This window comes from Hylobates moloch, unplaced genomic scaffold, assembly GCF_009828535.3.
Source record: "Hylobates moloch isolate HMO894 unplaced genomic scaffold, HMol_V3 SCAFFOLD_8, whole genome shotgun sequence".
NCBI lineage: Eukaryota > Metazoa > Chordata > Mammalia > Primates > Hylobatidae > Hylobates > Hylobates moloch.
In genome coordinates, this window is record NW_026652283.1 from 59349508 (window position 1) to 59372159 (window position 22652).

Sequence of the window (22652 nt, forward strand, 5' to 3'; positions counted from 1 at the left end):
GTGAGATGGTGTCTCATTGTGGTTTTGATTTGCATTTCTCTAATGCTAAGTGATGTTGAGTATTTTTTTCCATATCTTTGTTGGCCATACATATATCTTCTTTTGAGAAGCATCTGTTCATGTTCTCAGATGTAGGTAGAGGCCATTATCCTAAGCAAATTAACTCAGGAGCAGAAAACCAAACATCACATGTTTTCACTTATAAGAGAGAGCTAAACATTGGTACATGTGAATATAAAGACTGGAACAACAGACACTGGGGACCACTAGAGGCAGGAGGGAAGGGGATGAGGGTTGAAAAACTACCTATTGGGTACTATGCTCACTACCTGGGTGATGGGATCATTCCTACCCCAAAGCTCAGTGTCTTGAAATTTCCCCAAGTAATAAACTTGCACATATAGCCCCTGAACCTACAACAGAAGTTGAAAAAAAATGTATATCACATTTGCAGAAGTCAAAAGTTTAATGACTGTATTAGAAATGGAACAAAGGTTTCAGAAATGCTAGAAAAACTGAGCCAACTCTAACAAGATGAAGTTGAAGGGAGATAACAATGTAAAATTTGTTTTTAAAAAACCATTGTACATATATGGAGAAGGAATATAAATTAAGCAGGTGTAAAACAGACATATAGATTTATTGAAAATAAACTCAATATATTAAAGGATAAAATATAACTACCAAAATATGTAATTTATTTCTGGCCTGAGTAAATAGCAGAATAGTTTATAAACCAAGGGAAAATGATAGTCTCGCTCTCATCTATTACTAGTCATATCACACACGTAACATTTTATTCAGCTCTGAGCACCATTAAAAGAAGTATTATTAGAGCACAGTCAGGGAAAAGTTGGTGATGAGCTTCAAAAACATATTTTACAAGAATGGTTCAAGATAAGAGAAGCCTGGACAGAAACAATGCTTTTACTAAGGTATATAGAAGGTTCTTGGGTAAAACAAAAATTCTCATTCTTCCTATATAATCACAATGGGAATAAGCCAAAAATATATTCATTTCAGCTGAATATAAATAAACATTATGGAAAAAACCTGAGCTACCCCAAAGTGTATTCACCCCCCTTTAAGATGCATATTCAAGAAGAGCCTGTAAGTCCACTGAATGTCAATTGTGGAAGGAAAAATGCAATTAAAGTGGGAAGCTATATTAAATGATAGGTACATTATTAAATCATCACTCAACTCTCCTAAAATATTCTTTTCCATAGCTTCCCAAGTCGGTAACATCAAGGCACTGGGGAAAATAATCTTGAAGTAATCTTCAGTCCAACCATACCCTCAAGTGAGCTGGAGGTGAAAGAACTACTGGAAGAGACCCAAGAAATACTGTTAACTCTGACAATTAAATTCAATTCGGCTCAAGAAATAGATGACTTACTATACAGAGAGCACTCTGTACTCGGCTCAACAAATAATTGAGTAGCCACTATATACAAAGCACTCCTAGGAACCAGAGAGATGTAAAAGACATAAAGAAGAGAAACAGTACAGACCTGCAAGCATGCTTGCTTGTTAGACAACCACATCAAGTGCGACTTTTCTAATGTGAAAGCTGATTTGCTTACCACAGCTCTAACACTATGGATAGTATTCCCATGGTTCTGCAGATTAGGGAAATCCTAAGTATCAATACCAGGCCTGGGGTCAGTGCTTAACTACTGAAATCTTGATATTCACAAACTCCCCAAGGACACAGGCCTCAAAATTTTCTGCTTAGGAAAATATCCTCCCCTACCTTGAAAGGCCAGTAGAGATATCACTGCAACAAAGGCAGAAGAACACAATAGAAGAAAATTTCGAAGCCTTTCTCAAACACAATATCTAGGTGGTTGTGTGGCACACACAAGATACAATGAAATAGACAATGATGAAGATAGCAGTAATAATGGGAGAACAGCATTGACAGAATTCAGTGTTCTTAAAACAATGCATGGCCTTAAACAACAAAGCAGCAGCAGCACAGAGTAAATGGTGAGATAACAATAGTGAGAAGATTATCTGAGTTAAAGACTTCTGAAATAAAGAATTTGAGATAATTTGGTTTAAACGAGGCTCAGCAGATCCATCCTAGTTCATCCATCCATCCATCCATCCGTCCATCCATCTACCTACCTACCCACCTACCTACCTATCTATCTGTTTTAGCGTAGGGAAGAAAAAAAAACTGCAAAGAACTAAACAAATTCTGTATAGGTGCTGGGAAAAAATAAGTAAAAAATCAAATTCCTCTAATTTATTTATTAACGTAGAATTGCTGCTAGCAAGTTTGCAATGAATCATCATAGTTTGATACATTATTAGTGTGAAGATAAACTGATCACTCCTTTGGGAAACCAATTTGGTAATATACATAAATAATCTTAAAATACCTTCATACTGTTTGCTTCAGTATTTCTTCCTTAAAAATTGTAAGAAAATAATACTAAATGTGGAAAAGCCTTATTTACAAAAATATTCATAAACAATATGCAATAATATGGAAAAATGTTTAAGTTATAAATACCCCTATTTAAAAATCCTTTAGAAAAAGCTCTAATCCATAGGGGGGAAATGGAAGAAAAGAAAACCAAAATCAACAGTCATTATCATCACACCTAATTATATTTGGGTAAGAGAACTATGCGTAATTTAGTCTCTTTTTTATCATTTTAAACATTCCCTAAATTTCCTTTATGAGCAACTATTTCTTTGACAATTAAAAATAAAAATAACTAAAATGAATGAGGAGGAAAAAAAGGAAGTTAATTATGTGGAAGGGATGAGATTAGAAACATTTGAGATAAGTTAATAGTGATTTGCTATAACTCATCCTTTTACAACATTGTCAGAAATTAAAAGGTGCCAATTATGGAAGGGCAAGCTGGTGGGCATATAAAAAAGTGGAAACAATACCTTGTCACTCAAATTATCTCTATAAGAAATCCCTGAGGTCTTTTCTTAAGACCCTTCAGTCCGTTGACTGTTCTGAAAAAGGCAGAAGGACCTAATGATTCTCTGAAATCTTTCTCTCAAAATCAAACTAATGGAAACCTAACCATTTACAATCTTTTAATACACAATTTTACCTAAAATTATTCTATTCATTTGTTTGGGAAAACATACAATAAACATTATTAAGGTATTCACTCTGACTATATGGGTTCTAATGATGGCTCTACTATCTCAGTGACTTTAAGCGGTACTGAAAGCATAAAAGCACATACAGTCAGTCCTCCATATTCATAAGTTTCACATCCATTGATTCAACCAAACACTGCTTGAAAATACTCAGGGGAAAAAAAATGGATGGCTGCATCTGTTTTCAACACATACACACTTGTACATGTACTTGAAATGTATATGTACATTTCTTGTCACTATTCCCTAAACAATACAACTAATTATATTGCATTTACATTGTATTAGATATTGTAAGTAACTCAGAGATAATTTAAAGTATATGGGAGGGTGTGTGTAGGTTATAGTATGCTATTTTATAAAAGGGACTTGAGCATCTGTGGATTTTGCTATCCTTGGGGCATCCTGGAACCAATCCCACACAGATAATGAGGGACAACTGTGTAAGTGTTTCCTTTTATTCTAACAGACTCCGTGAACTGTATTTTTAACAAAAACATCAAGATCATTTATTCGTTTTCTTACTGATTTACTAAACTTGAAGAAAACCAAAACTTCCCAATGGATTATTAATAGTTTAAAACAATAGTACTGCCAAGGCAAATATTATTAAATAATGTATCAAATACCTGTGATTAACTGAATCATCAAGATTTTTCAAACCACTTAATTTTTTGTAAATATAAATTGTGGCTCTTTAAAATTGCTTTATATTTTCATTCATTAGTTGACAATGACAAAAAGCATAAAACTCCTAGTACTGCAATACATCTTAGCTAAGTGTATGACTATAACCATTTATTTTCTAACTTATATATTACCAAGAGCCTAGTAATAATGTCATAGATTGGTGCTGAATTATAAATTCTCTTAAGTCATATATGTTTTAGAGTTGCATGTAAATTTAACTCTTATACAGCTAGATCTTCTGTTTTTTAGTTTTTTGTTTTACTGCCTATTGGAGTACTACAAAAGAGGCATGCTTACTTATAAGTAAATTAACTCTTTTAGACTATGAGATTATCATTTATTGATGAGAAGTTTAACAAATGCTTCTGAAGTTTGAAGACTACATCCAATGTTAATTATTACTGACTCCATGCTTAAAGGTAAAATATGATTATGCCATATTAGTAGTTAAATAAAGAAACTAGACACTAAGTTTGATATGCAAAGAACTTTACCTGAGTAGGAAAAATCTAAATACAAGTAATGTAGATTAACTATATAATAGTAAGAACTAATTAGAAAAAGTAGATTTGTGTTTCATTTACAGACAGGTATATAGTTGACAAACCACTGGAATCATAGAGGAGGAATCAATATCTAGGTCCTTACTCATATGCTAGAAATTTTCCTGATGCCTGACTGAATCAGGTTGAAATCACTCCTTCGTATGAGATCCTTTAGCAAACATAAAAGCACAACATTCTATTGTGAGTAGCATACGAAGGGCATTATAATGTCTCATACCAGGCGTCAGCAAATTTTTTTCTGTAAACGGCCAGACAGTAAATATTTAGGTTTTGTAGAACATAACATCTCCATGACAACTACTCTCTACCATTGTAGCACAAAAGCACCCATGGGTAATATATAAATGAATGAGTGCTGCTATGGTCCAGTGAAATTGTATCTACAATAGTTAGTGGACTGTAATTTGTCAGCTCCTATCTTGCCCTATAGTTATCCATATAAAGTCCATATAGCCCCTTGTAGTCTAAGTGCTCTTGGAGAACTGAAAATCTGTTTTACTTAGAAACCTCCTTATCTTACACAGAATTAAGAAGAGTCCCTGGCACACAATAGCAACCTGATAAATACTTCAATGAAAGAATGAGTGATTCTATTATTCAAAAAATATTAGGCCTACATCTTATGATTAACTTAATTGACAGAGAAGTTAAAACCTGCCTGTCATAATAGCCTGCATATGGTGACATTCACTTGTAATCACAAGACAAATATTAGGAAAACAACTCCAGAAAAAGTGGTCTAAGAAGATGCCTAATGCCAGGCATGGTGGCTCACACCTGTAGTCCCATCACTGGAAGACCAGGGCAGGTGGATCACGTGAGTTCAGGAGTTTGAGACCAGCCTGGCCAACATGGTCAAACCCTGTCTCTACTACAAATACAAAAATTAGCTGCGCATGGTGGCACACACCTGTAGTCTCAGCTACTTGGGAGGCTGAGGCAGGAGAATCACTTGAACCCGGGAGGTGGACATTGCAGTGTGCCAAGATCACTCCACTGCCTGGGTGACACTCTGGTGATCACTCTCCAGCCTGGGTGACAAAGCAAGATTCCATCTCAAAAAAAAAAAAAAAAAGATGATGCCTGAGTTGGTAGAACATGTCCTATGTGCAATCCCTCAAGCTACTTCTACCCATGTTAATATTCTTGTCCCAATCTCAAAGCTTATAATTTATACCTAAAGTGATGATTTTACTCTAATCAGATATAATCCACATAAAGAATATTTTCTTTTTCTTATACTGAATTCCAAAGTTATTGTGTATTCTCCCCACAACACTTTTGTACTAATCTCAACATTGAACATTTCCTCTCCTTTCACTTTAATAACTTCTCAAATATCCTGTGGTATCCTTTAGAACTATAGCATCCAAACACATGGCTAAATATTGAAGCCAATTCATATTCTAAAATGCATTAATCCCTCTAATGCTACAATGTACTGCATAGTTCCTATGACTTTTCTGCAATCTCTCCCTCAAATTCTAGAAATTAATTTTCCTGCTTATTGGAGTCACACAATTCAATGAGTTACTCTTAAGAGTCCAGGAATATTATAGAACCACAATTTATGCCCTTAACATAGCATAATCAATAAATATTTATTGACCTAATTTATTGATTTGAAATGCAAAAATATCTGGTTAATTCAGATTAAAATCCAAATTTGGACTTTGCAATGATTCATCCTACAAACTCTTTAAATGAGTATCATAAATTGTTATGGAAATTTTACATATTTAAGAGAATAAACTTTTCAAATAACTCAGTGGAACTCATTTTTATTCAACTGATACAGACACTAGAAATGACTTAAAGAAAGATTTCCTCTAAGGACACTTACAAGGCAATTTTGTATTTGCCTAATTTGAGTTCCTTTAATTTTTCTGTAACTATATTTTTCATTGAAATAAAACTGAATTACTTATTTAAAAGGTTTTATTTAATATATCACTAATTCAAACTAATCACTGATTCCCTGACTGATATTTTACAGATTACAAACATACAAAAGCACTATAGCCTGAAACATCAAAATCTTGTCCATCATAATGATTGAGAAAAATCCAACCTATGATGACTCAACAACATGGCAAATCTATTACAAAAAAATTCAAAACATAAAGTACATGACTATGAAATTAGTACTTTCCAAAAGTACGTACATGAATATAATGTGATTTTGATGTCTTCATCATTAAGTTTATAGTTTTTAGAATACACAGCAAACACTGTTCAATTTATTCTACATATCTCAATATATTCAGTAGATGACTGCTGTGTTTTCAAAAGGAGAGGTAAATTTTTTATTACCCTCTATAGATAAAAAAACTGTTTAAAGAAATATTAAAACACTGATCAAGGCTGATAATACATCTTATTAAAAATTTCTATGATCTCAAAAATCACACCTCTAACATAAAGTTAACTTTAAAATAATTTTTCCTATGTCATGAATGAAAAGAAAAAATTTCACTTAGAATTTCTTCTATATCAAATAAGTAAGTCTTCATTTTCTTCTCAAGAAACAAATATCAGGTCACTCTATTACCAGCCATCTATAAATACATTATTCAAGAACTTTATCACAGGCAATATTATTGTCACACAAGACATGTGGTCAGTAGTATCTTTGTCAAACGACATGATCTTGTTAGGGTCACTTAAAAATCTCATCTCAGATTCCTATATGTGAAATGAGATAGTGTTTACTCACAGAAGCTTTTAGAATAGACCTCGTTAATAATGTCAAGAGCATTACATATGTTCAAAAGCATTATAAGTGTTTCCAAATTTCAACTTGCAGTGTTTTCCAATAATTTCTTACCAATTTAGCATTTTTAATTATAAAATTCCTGACAAAGTAAATGAATAATTGTGAAGAGGTTATTTGTATAAAAATATGCCATCTACTAATAATTATATTAAACTTAGAATTCTATTAAGAACATAAGTGAACATCTTAAAGCTATACTTTACAGAGTATGTACATAAACATTCTTTGTGTCATGTATAATCTCAGACAAAACTACTGCATATCTCTTGCTACAGTCCACATTTTATCCAAAAATAAATTTAAAAATCTAAAGAACAGGTCATACAACTCTGTACCTTGTTTGTGCTTTGCAATTAAAATAATTGAATTTATAATAAATATTTTGCCATTTTTAACTGGCATCAACCTTACTTACAATTGCTTAAGTAGAAAATAAAATAAAACTGGGGTTAAATGTTTAAGTCAGTGATAGGTATTTCTTTTGTATAAATACCTATCATTTTTGGAAGTTTTCAAAATTTTGCAAATTATTTTCATTTCATGAATTCTACTATTATGTACTATGTTTCTTGATATTTATCACCTTAAACCTTAGAATTTTAGAATCTCAAAAACTAATTTGGCTCCATTTACTATAATGAAGGTGGTGATATGTGCCTTTCATGTTAAATATTTATCAGACATAACAGACTCCTGCTAAATTTATTACTGTTATTTTCTTCACCTTTGTAGAAAATCATATATAAAAGCAGAATAAAAGTTACCATTAAAAAGTATAAATATGTTCTTTGGAGAATTCTGCCTATGTAGGAAATGCAGGTAACGTACCAGCTGGAGCCTATTTCCTAATGCAGGGCCATCTTTTTGTTGTTTAAAGATGTGAAAAATGCAGAAAGGTGCCATCAATGATGCATTTAAAAATCCTACAGCGGGCCGGGGCAGTCGCTCATGCCTGTCATCCCAGCACTTTGGGAGGCTGAGGCGGGCAGAACACGAGGAGGTCAGGAGATCGAGACCATCCTGACTAACAAGGTGGAACCTCGTCTCTACTAAAAATACAAAAAATTAGCTGGGAGTGGTGGCGGGCGCCTGTAGTCCCAGCTACTTGGGAGGCTGGGACAGGAGAATGGCGTGAACCTGGGAGGCGAGCTTGCAGTGAGCGGAGATAGCACCACTGCACTCCAGCTTGGGCAACAGAGCGAGACTCTGTCTCAAAAAAAAAAAAAAAAATCCTACAGTGATTGAGATCCATTTCAGATCCATCAAGTAATACCTCAAACTGTTTACATTAAAGCAAAAATAAGTCAAGAACATCTACTATTGCAAGTAGAAGGTTATCAAGTTTATCGGAAAAATCTACCTGAAATAATAATAATGACAGAACTCAGAAAAACTATATAACTTATCTTTATAAGACAATATTGAGACATTATTGGATAGTGTTATTTGTAGTATCAACATAAGCTGTTTTGTGAAATGTTAAAATATTTTTTAAATATTCAGCATTCTTCTTTTTTTTTTTTTTGAAATGGAGCCTCACTCTGTCACCAGGCTGGAGTGCAGTGGTGCGATCTCGGCTCACTGCAACCTCCGCCTCCCGGGTTCAAGCAATTCTCCTGCCTCAGCCTCCCGAGTGGCTGGGACTACAGGTGCACGTCACCATACCCAGCTAATTTTTGTATTTTTAGTAGAGATGGGATTTCACCATTTTGGCCAGGATGGCTTTGATCTCCTGACCTCGTGATCTGCCTGCCTTGGCCTCCCAAAGTGCTGGGATTACAGGTGTGAGCCATTGCACCTAGCCTTCAGCATTCTTTTCAACCAAATATTAATTTTCCTGATTATAAAAGAAATTTTTACCAATGCTCATTGTAAAAAATTAAAACAAAATAGTCATGAAGAAAAACCTTAATTCCATCATGTTAATATTTTAAAAAAACACTTTCACTATTGAAAAAAGTTATGAATATTTTAAAATACAGAGCAAGACTAGCACTGAATCAAACTTCCATTTATGAGAAATCATGAAATGGGAACTGTTTATTCTAGCCATTTTGTTTTCCTCAATATCTATGTATTTGGTTACAGGATTACCACTTTCTACATATCCCTCTTAGTCTAAAATAAAATTAATTTCTGCTCAAGGAAAAGAGAATCTTTTGGAACCTACACGTCAGAGTATAGCACTGACTCAGTAACACATACATGCTCCTATGCACCAAAATGGCCCTACCTACACATACATCATGCTATCTATGCTCAGAATGTTACACCAGCAGATTTCTCACATCTAAATCTTTTTTATCCACTTATTATGTAATTGTATCTTTTTCACATCTAATGATTACCTTCTAGCATGGGGAGAAAAAGAGGAAAGGTCCTTTAAGGCAACTTCATTTATCTTTAAATTCACATAATTTATGTTATCTATGGAGCAACTCAGCTTATTAATCATTGTTTCTCCCAAGAAATAGATATATGACAAAATACTTCAAATCCCATTTTAATAAATGAGGAAAATTAAAGCACAAAGACAAATGACAAGACATCCCTGGACAATCCTTCCTATTATTACTTCACTAATGAGAATAAAATGTTTAAGCATATTTAGTGTAATAAAGTAAGAGGTAAGTTAATCTCAGAATCATGTCTGACTGTCTCATCTCAACATCCACTTGCTGGATATCTTTAATCTCAAATGATGTCTTCATGAATAACTATTCCTGGGAAATGAGCTTTCAGAAATATACTTGAAATATCTGAATTTAACCCCAAAATTTGAGTTTAAATAGATTTGCAAAAAGAAATGCTATCTTAGAAAACCCTAATGCTCAATGGTTTATTTCTGTTTGAATTGGGATTAGTGACCTTTAAGTTGTGATGTTAATAAATATGGCACCTACAAAGATAATAAAACAGCAGCTACCGGCCGGGTGCAGTGGCTCACACCTGTAATCCCAGCACTTCAGGAGGCCAAGGCGGGCAGATCACGAGGTCAGGAGATCAAGACCATCCTGGCTAACACGGCAAAACCCCGGCTCTACTAAAAATACAAAAAATTAGCCGGATGTGGTGGCAGCTGCCTGTAGTCCCAGCTACTTGGGAGGCTGAGGCAGGAGAATGACATGAACCCAGGAGGTGGAGCTTGCAGTGAGCCGAGATAGTGCCACTGCACTCCAGCCTGAGTGACAGAGCAAGACTCCACCTCAAAACAAACAAACAAACAAAAACAGCAGCTACCATATTCCGAACATTTTTTATGTGCCAGGAGCTATGCTGGGCACACAGACTACAAAATTTCATTTAGTCCTCAAATTCAGCTGAACAGGGAGCTACAAGTCTCTGACTTAATATTTTTTAATCAATGCCAAAACTAAGGTTTTAGAGCATTTGGTATCTTACCTAAGGCCAAGCAGTTTATGAGGGCCTGGATCTCAGCCCAAGTTTCATATACTAACAGTGTAAATTATGAAGCTTTCCAACACTCTATAACTCTAGAAACAACTATGCAAATAATAGAACCCTTAGGAAAGAGAATACAGAATGCATTGTTTTTTGGCTGTCTTTTATAGCGAAACTGGATAATTACCACAAAATATAATATAATGATGAGAAAAATGATTATGCTTCCTATTCTTAAAACATATTATCTAAAAAGAGAGGTTTCAAAATAAGGATTAGCTTATTATATAAACACATTAAAATATGACAAAAGGAAGTTAAGTGGTTTGCCCTAGAGTTGTATATAAAATACTATAGTAAATAAAACTAAGCTTAGAATTTGCCTCATTCAGCCTCTTTCAGCCTATGATAAAGCCTTTCTTTTCTACTCTTCCTCTTCAATTTTTTTCCAAAAAGAAATTGATAGAGATTTCAAAAAGGTATTCAAGGGAAATAACAAAAGTAAACCAAAGTAATATCAACAATTTCAGTTTGATTACAGACTAAACTGGTAAGTTTGAGCTTAACAGATTGCTGTTTTAATAAAAGAAACTTGTAAGATCAAAGAAAAAGACATCACAAGAAAAGAACTCAAGCAAAAGTCTTACGATGAGAAAAAAATAAATAAAACTCAGAGAAATATTGTAAGGAAAAGGTACAGACAGAGGTATAAAAATTTAAAGGCCTTTGAAATGAAAGCAGTGCAGCCTACTGGTGAAGCAGACAGGCTTTGGCCCAGGCCTACTGGATGGGCGGGAACCTCTGCCATTGACTAGTTAACTGACGAATAATCATTTTTCTTTCGTTTCCTTATCTCTGGAGTGGAAATAATAACTATTATCTCAAAAGGTTGTAGTGAGGATTAAAGGTATAACACATGTAAAACTGAACAGTGAGCCTGGCATATAACTGTTATTAATTACTATGGGGAAAACCCAGAAGGGGAAAATGCAGTAAGCATGGCCTCAGGCTTTCTGTACACAGAATCCACTGGGTCCTTTCTAACTATATTTATACCTCAAAGAAATAAAAATACGATTCCCAAATAATATGTATAATTTTGAAGTCTTATATGTGATATCTGAAATGTTAGCAGTACATTTCCTTGAACTTTGTTTTTCTTGAACTGGTCTGAATTTAAAAGGCACATTTAAACCAAGATGCCACTGGCAAACAGGGGACAAGAATAAATATAAACCCAAGCTACAGAAGTTTAAAACAATTAGATTTTGATTCCCAAAAAAGTAAACTCTTGCCATAAGCATTTTATTAAACTGAGGCGAAGTCTCATTTTGATATATAGAATATTATTTTATTCTTTATTTTAAATCTTTCTTACATGTTTAAAAATATACAGGGGTTCAGAACAACCTCAATAAAATGACAACATTTCTACTAAAAGACCTTTGAAGCCAAACCACCAGGGTGCAAACATGGTTGGCTTCTAATTTGAAGAGTCATAGGCACATTTTATTAAATGCATTTCATAAAACAAAGAAATCAAAAATGCTGAGAAGAAAAATACTCAGTAGTTTGATATAAATTTTAAAATATCTTTCAGGCAAGAAACTTATGGTAAAAAAGTAATATTTAGATGTTTTACTGCTCATACCTGCTTCACTAATTCCCCAAATGCTACTTTGCTACATCTAAACCCCTGACAATTTATCACACAATCCCATGTAGCGCGCAAAAAAATAAGTTGATCTCTGCATTTGAAAACAGATCATTACAAAAGAAAATACTGTCAGCTCTTATCTGTATTTGATAATTAAGTATATTATATTCTCAGCAGCACTAAAAATGCAGCTTTGTCTAATATAAATATCTAAATAACAATTACACAAAAGTATTTTTCTCTTAAAATAAGTTTTTGTATATACTTTTTCCAATGTTGACAACTTAAACAACATTGATCTATATATTTTGCTAAGAAAACATTAGGCACAGATAACATAATTTATATTTTCTTTGCTGTTGAAAATATAGTATGTGCAAACGCATATCACACAAATGACTAACTGGTGGACACAACAGTAAACTATTGTAGACCTAACACAAAAAAGATTCATGTTTTATTTTATTTATTTATTTTTAAAAAGGGCATTCTAAGAACCCTTACGAGTAATACCTCACTGCTGGGTGAGTACCCTGCATCTGCATTACAATTACTAGTGGGTTTTCTTAAAGAAAAACAAAGCTTTACTATAGCAAAAGAAGACATCACTTTTAAGCACATGAACTAATTTAAAAGGAACCAGATAAAAATGTTTCCAAAAGCCATTAAAAATATTTAATAAGCTACCAGATTGCTTTGCTGGAAGAAATACATTATTTAACATTATGGATGCTCTATACAGTAGATTCTTTCAATAGCTAAGACACTTCTAAAGTAAGGTACCAATGGATGCAGATCAAGAAAAAGAGACAAAAAAAGCAGGAGACTGTTAGGAAACCGGGGAAAAGCAAATGTCATTTTACCCAGAAGAAACAAAAATACTGTTTCTATTTGTTTGTAGCAGAAAAATTGTGCTGCAGAGAAGATTATAAAAACGCAAGCAAAGGGGTTGTTTGGCGAATAATAAAATGCAATGCTTACTGTGCATCCTCCATGAAGAGATCATCTATGGATTATAGATTAGTGTGATTAAAGGTACACTTTGATGCAAAAGATTATACTTTGCCACATATATAATATGTAGCACTTTTCTACAAAGGGCAGTTTATGTAAGTAATAACTTCCACAAAGAGTGAGAGAAACATGGACAAAATGAGAAAGACAGAGGCAGGGTACAGTCAGACAGAAAGACAGAAACGCCAAGCCGGGGGGCTTGCTCATGTCCTGCAGAAGATTTGAGATATTCTTTTTTATCTCAGTGCTTAATTTTTCCTGTTACTGCACACTAATACTCACATGCTATAATTATTTCATGAGATAACCCTCTATACATCCTTCCCTTTAGTTTCTTCCATGAAAAAGAAAAAAAAAAAGAGAAACTTTTAGTCTCATACTTCATTTTATAGTCAACTATTCAAGTAAATATTTCTCTGATGGCAAATTTCCAGATGAATCTAGAATATGATCCAAAACCACTGTCAGATTACATTTGATTTACTATGTAGCTCTCGTCAAATGGAGCAAGAATTAGCCCGTTTCCTAGGTTTGGGTTCTTGTGCTTCCTGATCCTTCACACACATACAGGATGTGCACATTGTCTCAGACAGTCTTCGGAGGCCTAGCCGGAAAACACTGTTGGAGAGGCTGTATATTACACAGTTACAAAAACTATTACTTATTGCAAGCCAGGTTGTTAAGAAGGACAGAGTTGGATTGTCCAAGACCCGGGAGCTTTCCAGAAGAAAGTAAATTATATAGGGGAGCCACAGCATATAAAATACACTGGTTATCCTAAACAAAACCATGGCGTAGCGACGGTCAGGGCTGTGTCCAGTCTCTCTGGAAGAATCTACCTCATGACTAGGGAATCGGGCTCTTCGGTCATTTATCTCTTTGGTGTGCTGACGGCAAATTTTGAAAATGTGGAAGTAAGTGAAGCAGACAACAAAGGCAGCAGGAGCATAAAGTAAACAAACAATAAAGCCAGTAAAATAGGCACTGGTGAGCCAAGAGGTGGCACACCATTCAAAAATGTCACCATGGTAACCAGGTTTCCCCCAGCCAAAAAAGGAAGGCAAGAAAATTAGGCAGGAGTAGATCCAGATCAAAATAATGCAAATTCTCAAGCGACAAGGGGTGACCAGTTGATTGTAGGAAAGAGGCTTGGTTATTGCAAGATAACGATCCACACTGATGCAAGCAAGACATGCCATAGAAACACTTTTTAGAACTGAGATGATATATCCAAAAACCTGGCAAGTCAATGACTCGTGGACACCTGTGGAGTAGTGGAGAAGTGAGAGAGTAGGAACCAAGCAGCTAACTCCAACGAAAAGATCAGCATATGCCATCGTCTGAATGAAATAGCTGGTAGTATAATGATGTAACAGTGGAGCACAATGAAAGACAAAGATAACTGTTAGATTCCCAGCAATGATCAGAAATGTCAGCAACACAATAACCACTGTCTCGAAGATGCAGACATCCACCACACTGTAGTGGCCAAATCCAAGTGGGCAGGAGTGACGCTCGGACACATTCACAATGCCACTGCTCATGTTCAGGATCCTCCATTCAGTCCACCTGGATTCATTCATGGCTTGGAAATTTAAAGATACCTGCAGACTTGGCTACAGCAAGCAGGTGCCCTGCCCAGCATCTGTTAAACACCGCACATGAGTGTTTCAGAACCTGCTTCAGTAGACAGTGTCAGTGCTTCTGTCACAGCTGAGAGTCCCAGAGAGTGCTCAAGTCTCTTCATCAGCCTCAGTTCAGCAGTGACACACCTCAGCTTTCGGGCGGGGGGTAGGGGGGGGACGGTAAGAGGTGGAGAGAAGGGGGTAAGCTAGAAAGGAGGTGAAAAGAGGTCACTAATTAGTTTCCTCTGGTGCCCTCAAAGAACTTTTTGCAGACATAAGGCACTTCTAGAGAAAATAGACTTCTTATTATCTTGCACTATGAAAAATTAAATCTGTAAAAAGAAAAAAAAATAAATTGCCAAAGGAAGAAAAGCTTCTGTGGGCTGTTCTCCTAAGTGAGGCAGTTTCTTAGGGAGCAACTGGAAAGAATGAGAAAAGAAAAACTCCGAAACTGTCTCAGGCTTCCTGCTTTATCTATGATGAAAAATGCATTCATATTTTAGATTTTAAATAATTTAAGAACTCAAATTTGGTTGAAAAGCTAAGAAAAAGTTCATTGTGACAAAGAGTGTCTTTGGGCTTAGTTCAGGGATTGATGTTGGGAGGGTCAAATTTATAACCTATTTGTCATTTTTCTAAAATCTAAGAAAAACAACTCTATCAAAGTTAATTTGAAAAGATTCATCTCTACATGGGCAGAATAGAGGTAACAAACAGACTCTAGATTGCCCTATAACTCTCATGAGAAAAAAGTATTTTCCAATAGAAAAGATAATATACAATTAATTAATGAATTAACAGCTGGCAAAATATAATAAACTTCTGAAGTTTTAATTCTGCATGCATTTTTAAAGCATTTAGATGAAAGCAGTTTTAGTCCATTACAGTTACTGGTGGTACTAACAGCAACGTAACTTATACCTCTTCCTTTTCAAAATGAAATTATTTTTGCTATTAATTTGGTATCTATAACTTAAAATAACATTTATTATTTTATATACCACCTTCCTTATAATGGAGCATAATAAAATATATAGCTCACAGTTATTTCTCACCTTTGCAACTGTACACCCATATCTCATATATATGTAAATATAAAGTTAGACAATAAAACTTTCCAATATACTGTGAGCTTATTTGACCAGAAATGCTGCCATTATTTATTACTTAGGTATTTCTAATAGGCTTCATATTCTATTTTGCTATACCTTTTCTATTTTCAGTAGATGATTTAACACATTAAATCATTACTTCAACTATATCTTCTGAAAGTGGAAAATTACCTTGTTTATTACATTTGCAGTTATGTAGCAGCCATATGTTAAAAAATGCCTCTTCTATTTCTGTATTCTATTTTGAGCAAGTGCTCAATTAACACAGGGGCCATTAGGTTGGTTGCAAGATAGTCTTATTTTAAAATACCTCTAAAGTATCAAGATGAGTTTAAATCCTAGAGTTTGAAATATTGCAAGGCTGCCAGGATAGAATCCATCCAAAATGCTTCCAAGGTCATTTTGATATCAGGTTAACATTTGCCAAAGTATTTTTTAAAAGTAAAGTCATTTCAGAGAGTCTCTTGTCATTGTTATCCTATCTTTTGAAGAAATAACATGCATTAGAAATAACATTTCCTCCAGGAACAATGCAGCAGCTTAACAGAAAGCATTCTTCTGAAAGTTATTTTCTGGTGCACCACCAAGTCATTCAGGCAAGTCCTTCTTCTGTTATAATAGCCATAGGATATTTCTTCTTGTATATTCCTAGTTTCACTTATCACAAAATAGTTCTCTTGTTATAGGAATAAGGTAATGCTTCTCACCTACATTCACTCTTATCAGCTGCTAGGCTGGGCTGCTTGATTCAGAAGTCCGATTTACTGTGATGCAGCTACAAGGATGCTGTCAGTATATTCTTCACAATCTCTCAGCATCAATGCCTCCACCTGAGCCCAAGCCCTCCTCCTCCTCCTCCTCATCCTGGGCTGATGCAGAAAAACTCACCATCAGAAAGGTGACTCGGCCCTCCTGCCCCAATCAACAGCACAGCCAATGGCTACTGCAGCTGAAACTGTCACTAGGTAACAGTTGCCAGGCACATGCAGGCTTATAGACTTACTCGGCAAGCTCCGATCAAGACTGACAAAAGAAGACAATGGAACTGACCGATCTTTATAATATATTAAGGCATTTATGAACTTCTCAAGGTATTCTCCTTATAGCATTTGAAAAGATTATTTCCTATGGACAGCACAGAAAAAATAAACTGCCATACTCCTGTAAACCCTGTAAAGAAACTACTACAAGGTACTATGACACTAAAAAGTCAGCAGTAATCTAATGCTCATTGGCAGAAAAAACTTATTAATTATTAAAAATCTGCCAAGTCTTCATGAACTAAAGTGATATGACTACTAACTTCTCTCTAAAATACATAGTTATATTTTAATTAACAGAACTTAGAAATCATTTACTAATCTCTCCAATCCCCACCACCCCCACAAAAAATTGCTGAGTTTGATGTATTTAACTGTACAAACAAAGCAATAGAACTAACACTACTGTACCAAAATCTATTCAGGGCAATACTGAAGGTCAAATATGATCTCAAAAGAGCATAGAAATTAGAATAAATAGAAACATTGCTTATCCACTTTTTATCCTAGTATGAAAAAAAGGTCAAATGGTCAAAGAAATTTGTTCTAAGTGCTTGAGCTACACATACCTAAATTAGAACAATGCAAATTAATTTAATCAAATATTTGATGGACATTAAAAACATTTCTGATTATTTTGACTTACTACAAACAAACATTCACTATTTTAAACTTCTTATGGGGTCAGAACTTTTCTTAAAAGTGACTTAGAACTAATTTACAAATTATGTCAGAATTAAAATACACCAGGAAAATTAAGATAAAATGGAAGATAACTAACATTTGTTGAGTACTTTCTATATGCCAAGCATTGTGCTGTGTGCATTATATACTTTTCCTTTATAAAAATCTTAAAACTCTACGAAGTAGGTATTATCATGATCATTTTCAAAATGAAGAAAGCAGATACTAGAGATAGTAAGTATAACTTGCCTATAATTACAGACTTGTGAAAATGGGACTGAAATAGGTTATTATTATTCTTAAGGCTTAAAAATCGCAAATCAAAACCACAATGAGATACCATCTCACACCAGTCAGAATGGTTATTAAAAAGTGAAAAAATTACAGATGTTGGCAAGGTGGTGGAAAAAAGGGAACACTTATACAATGCTGGTAGGAATGTAAATTAGTTCAGCCACTGTGAAATGCAGTTTGACGATGTCTCAAAAATACAAAACGGAACTTCCATTCAACCCAAAAGAATAGAAATCATTCTACCAAAAAGATACATGCAGTCATATGTTCACTGCAGCGCTATTCACAATAGCAAACACATGGATCAATCCAGATGCCTATGAACAATGGACTGAATAAAGAAAACATGGTACATATACACCATGAAGTACTATGCAGCCATAAAAAGAACAAAATCATGTCCTTTGCAGCAACACAGATGCAGCTAGAGGCCATTATCTTAAGCAAATTAATGCAAAAACAGAAAACCAAATACTGCATATTCTCGCTTATAAGTGGGAGCTAAACACTGAGTACACATGGACACAAAGAGGAGAACAATAGACACTGGGCCTGACTCCACAGGGAAGGTGGAGGGTGAGAGGACTGAAAAACTACCTACTAGGTGCTACGCTCACTATGCTCACTACCTGGGTGATGAAATCATTTGTATACAATTTACCCACGTAACAAACCTGTACATGTACTCCCTGAACCATAAATAAGCAAAAATACAAGAATCAAACAAATAAAAACCCCACTCTCTTCTTTCTTCTGATGGCTGCTGGTCAGAAAATGTCTTAGAATAATTTCAGATTTTATAAAAATGATTTCTAGCATATCAAGTATCTTACTGCAATGGAAAAAAACTAAAAATCACAAGAGGAGCTTTGGAAACTGTGCAAATACACGGAAATTGAACAATATGCTCTTGAAGACCAACGGGTCAATGAAGAAATTAAGAGAAGAATTTTAAAAGTTCTTAAATAAAAATGGAAACACAACATACCAACACCTATGAGATGCAGCAAAAGTAATAATAACACAGAAACTTATAGAAATAAATGCCTAACCAAAGAAGTAGAAAGACTTCTAATAAATAACCTAATGATACACCTGAAAAAACTATAAAAGCAAGAACAAACCAACCCAAAATTAGTAGAATGAAAGGAATAATAAAGAGCAGGGCAGAAGTTGAGATCTAAAAAACATAAAAAGATCAACAAAACAAAAACTCGATTTTTTGAAAACATAAACAAAATCAACAAACCCTTAGCTAGACTAAGCAAAAAAGAAAGCAGACTCAAATAAATAAAATCGAAGATGAAAAAAAGACATTACAATTGACTCCATAGAAATACAAAGAATCATTGGAGACTATTGTGAAAAATATATATGCCAACAAACTGGAAAACCTAGAAAAAATGGCTAAATTCCTGGACACATACAATCTACCAAGATTGAACCACGAAGAAACAGAAAATCTGAACAGACTAATAATGAGTAAAGAGATTGAAGCAATAATAAAAAGTCTCCCATCAAAGACATGCCCAGAACTTGATGGCTTCACTGCTGAATTCTATCAAACACTTAAAGAAGAACTAATACCAACTCTACTCAAACTATTCTTAAAAAGTTAAGAGGAGGGAATATTTCCAAACTCATTCTATGAGGCCAGCATTATCTTGATACCAAAAGCAGACATGGACACATACAACAAAAAAAATTATCGGAGGCGAATATCCCTAAGAAACATAGACGCAAAAATCCTTAACAAAATACTAGCAAACCAAACAACACATTAAAAAGATATGCCATGTTCATGGATTGGAAGAATTAATATTGTTAAAAGGACAATATCACCCAAAGCAACATACAGATTTAATGCATTCCCTTTCAAAATAACAATGACATTAAAATAAATAGAAAAAAAACCCTAAAATTCGTATGGAACTACAAAAGACCCTGAATAGCTAAGGCAATCCTAAGAAAAAAGAACAAAGCTAGAGGCACCCCTCTACCTGACTCCAAATATACTACAAAGTTATAGTAACCAAAACAGCATGATATTGGCATAAAAACACATAGACCAATGGAACAGAACAGAGAACCCAGAAATAAATCTACACATTTATAGTCAACCTAAATTCAGGAAAGGCACCAAGAAAATACACTGTTGAAAAGACAGTGTCTTCCATCAATGCTGCTGGAAAAACTGGATATCGATATGCAGAAAAATAAAACTAGACTCCTATCTCTCACCATATACAAAAATCCAGTTAAAGTTGATTAAAAACTTAAAGGTAAGACCTGAAACTATGCAGCTAATACAAGAAAACACTGGGGAAATGCTTCAGGACATTGGTTTTGGCAAAGACTATTTGAGTAAGACCTCAAAAGCACAGGCAACAAAACAAAAATAGACAAACAGGATGATATTAAGCTAAAAGGCTTCTGCACAGCAAAGAAAATAATCAATACAGTGAACAGGCAACCTAAAAAATGGGAAAATATTTGCAAACTAGCCATCTGACAAGTGATTAATAATCAGAAAAAAAACTATTAAAAAGTCAGCAAAAGATCTGAATCAACATTTCTCACAGGAGGACATACAAATTGCCAAGAGGTATATGAAATATTACTCATTTTGCATCTGGCAAACGCAAATCAAAACTACAAAACTATAATGAGATACAGTCTTACCTAGTTAATATGGCTATTATCAAAAAGACAAAAAGTAACAAACGCTGGTGAGGATGCAGAGAAAACAGAACACTCATACACTATTGGGGGAATGTAAAACTAAAATAGCCATTATGGAAAACAGTACGGAAGTTACTCAAAAATTTAAAAATATAACTATCATATGATCCAGCAATGCCACTGCTGGGTAGATATCCAAAAGAAAGGAAATCAGCAATGTCAAACAGATAAATGCACTACCATGTTATTACAACACTATTCACAATAGCCAAGATATGGAATCAACCTAAGTGTCCATCAAGACATGAATAGGTGGGGAAAAAAAGCAATATGTATACACAATAAAATATTATTCAACTATAAAAAAGAATGAAATTCTTACATTTGCAGCAACATGATTGGAACTGGAGGACATTATGTTCAGTGAAATAAACCAGGCACAGAAAGACAAATATTGCATACTCTCACTCACATGTGGGAGTTAAAAAAGTTGATCTTATCGAAGTAGTGAGTAAAATGATTGTTGTCAGAGGCTGGGAAGGGTAGGGAAAAAGGAATGAAAAGAAGCTGGATAATGGTTACAAAAATGCAGTCAAATAGAAGGAATAAGTTCTAGTGGTTGTAGTGGGGAGATTATAGTTAACAATTTATTGTATATTTCAAAATAACTGGAAAAGAAGTTAGAATGCTACCAACACAATAAGTCATAAACATTTGAGATGATAGATGTCCCAATTTCCCTGATTTGATCATTACACATTGTATGCATGTATCAAAATATCACATGTACCCCATATATAACTATTATGTATTATTAATTATAAAAATGATCTCTACTCCCTGATTCTAAAATAAAAGTTGGAAAAAATTATTTCTAAAGAGTAGAAGGTCCTATTCTTTCCTCCATGTTGAACTGCCTTTCAGAGAAAACCATGTTACTGCCAAAATCTTTGGAGGTTTAGGTGAATATAGAACGGTAAGTGTATTTCTCATTACCAGAAATGAGACGTTTGTAAGATACATTAGAATAACGATTTTCAAGTGAATATTATGTTTAAGGATGAAAAGGCAATATTTAAATTTTATACAAAAGGCTAGAAAGTCCTATTTTATAAGGAAATATTTTGACTTTCAGAGATAATAGTATTAAAATCAATCAAAATCAGATATAATATTCTCTAGCACAAGAAAAATAAATATTTAAAATAAAATTATATTCGATAAATATTCATGAATGTAGATAGGTCCCACATTCCTTGTAAAGAAAAGTTAAAAGCTAAGCTTTACTACCAAACCATTGAAAAAGTATAGCCATTACACATATTTGAAGCAGTTTTGAATCATAATATTTCTAAAATTAGGAAAATGGCAAAAAATATCATTCAGAAAATTTCACATACTAAATCCCTTTAGTTTGTTTCCAAAAATAATCACTGGTAGCTATTTGAATCTACAAATACTGTAAATAATCCATAATTGCACATGCTTCTAAAGGGAGATGAAAACATGAGATGAAGAGTTTCAGAAGCAGTGCCTTTGACCCACTAAGCCTCCCTCTTTCTTTCCACCAACTTAAAAAAAAAAAAGCTTCAGCAGCTCAAACAAAGTAGTTTTTTCTTTTTAGCAACTGACTGTACTAGCTACTTTTTTTTTTTTTTTTTTTTTTTTTTTTGAGACAGAGTTTCGATCTTGTTGCCCAGGCAGGAGTGCAATAGCACGATCTCAGCTCACTGCAACCTTCGCTTCGCCTCCCAGGTTCAAGCAATTCTCCTGCTTCAGCCTCCCAAGTAGCTGGGATTACAGGCACGCACCACCACACCTGGCTAATTTTGTATTTTTAGTAGAGATAGGGTTTCACCATGTTGGTCAAGCTGGTCTTGAACTCCTGACCTCAAGTAATCCACCTGCCTCGGTCTCCCAAAGTGCTGGGATTACAGACGTGAGACACCACACCTGGCTGACTGTACCAGCT

At 34.3% G+C, this 22652-nt stretch overlaps 2 protein-coding genes across 5 annotated transcripts in view; both read right to left on the reverse strand.

Moving 5' to 3' along the window:
* LOC116473207 (rab GTPase-activating protein 1-like) overlaps window positions 1–22652 on the reverse strand; it is a 435590-nt gene that overhangs the window by 205146 nt on the left and 207792 nt on the right. The gene's annotated exons all lie outside the window — the stretch shown is intronic.
* On the reverse strand, window positions 11068–17565 carry GPR52 (G protein-coupled receptor 52). Its single transcript, XM_058443080.1, has one exon. It carries the CDS (start codon window positions 14824–14826, stop codon window positions 13741–13743), a length of 1086 nt encoding a protein of 361 aa, XP_058299063.1. The 5' UTR covers window positions 14827–17565; the 3' UTR covers window positions 11068–13740.

Coding starts and splice junctions, on each gene's coding strand:
- GPR52 (XM_058443080.1), bottom strand. CDS start 14,826: ATGAATGAATCCAGGTGGACTGAATGGAGGATCCTGAACATGAGCAGT.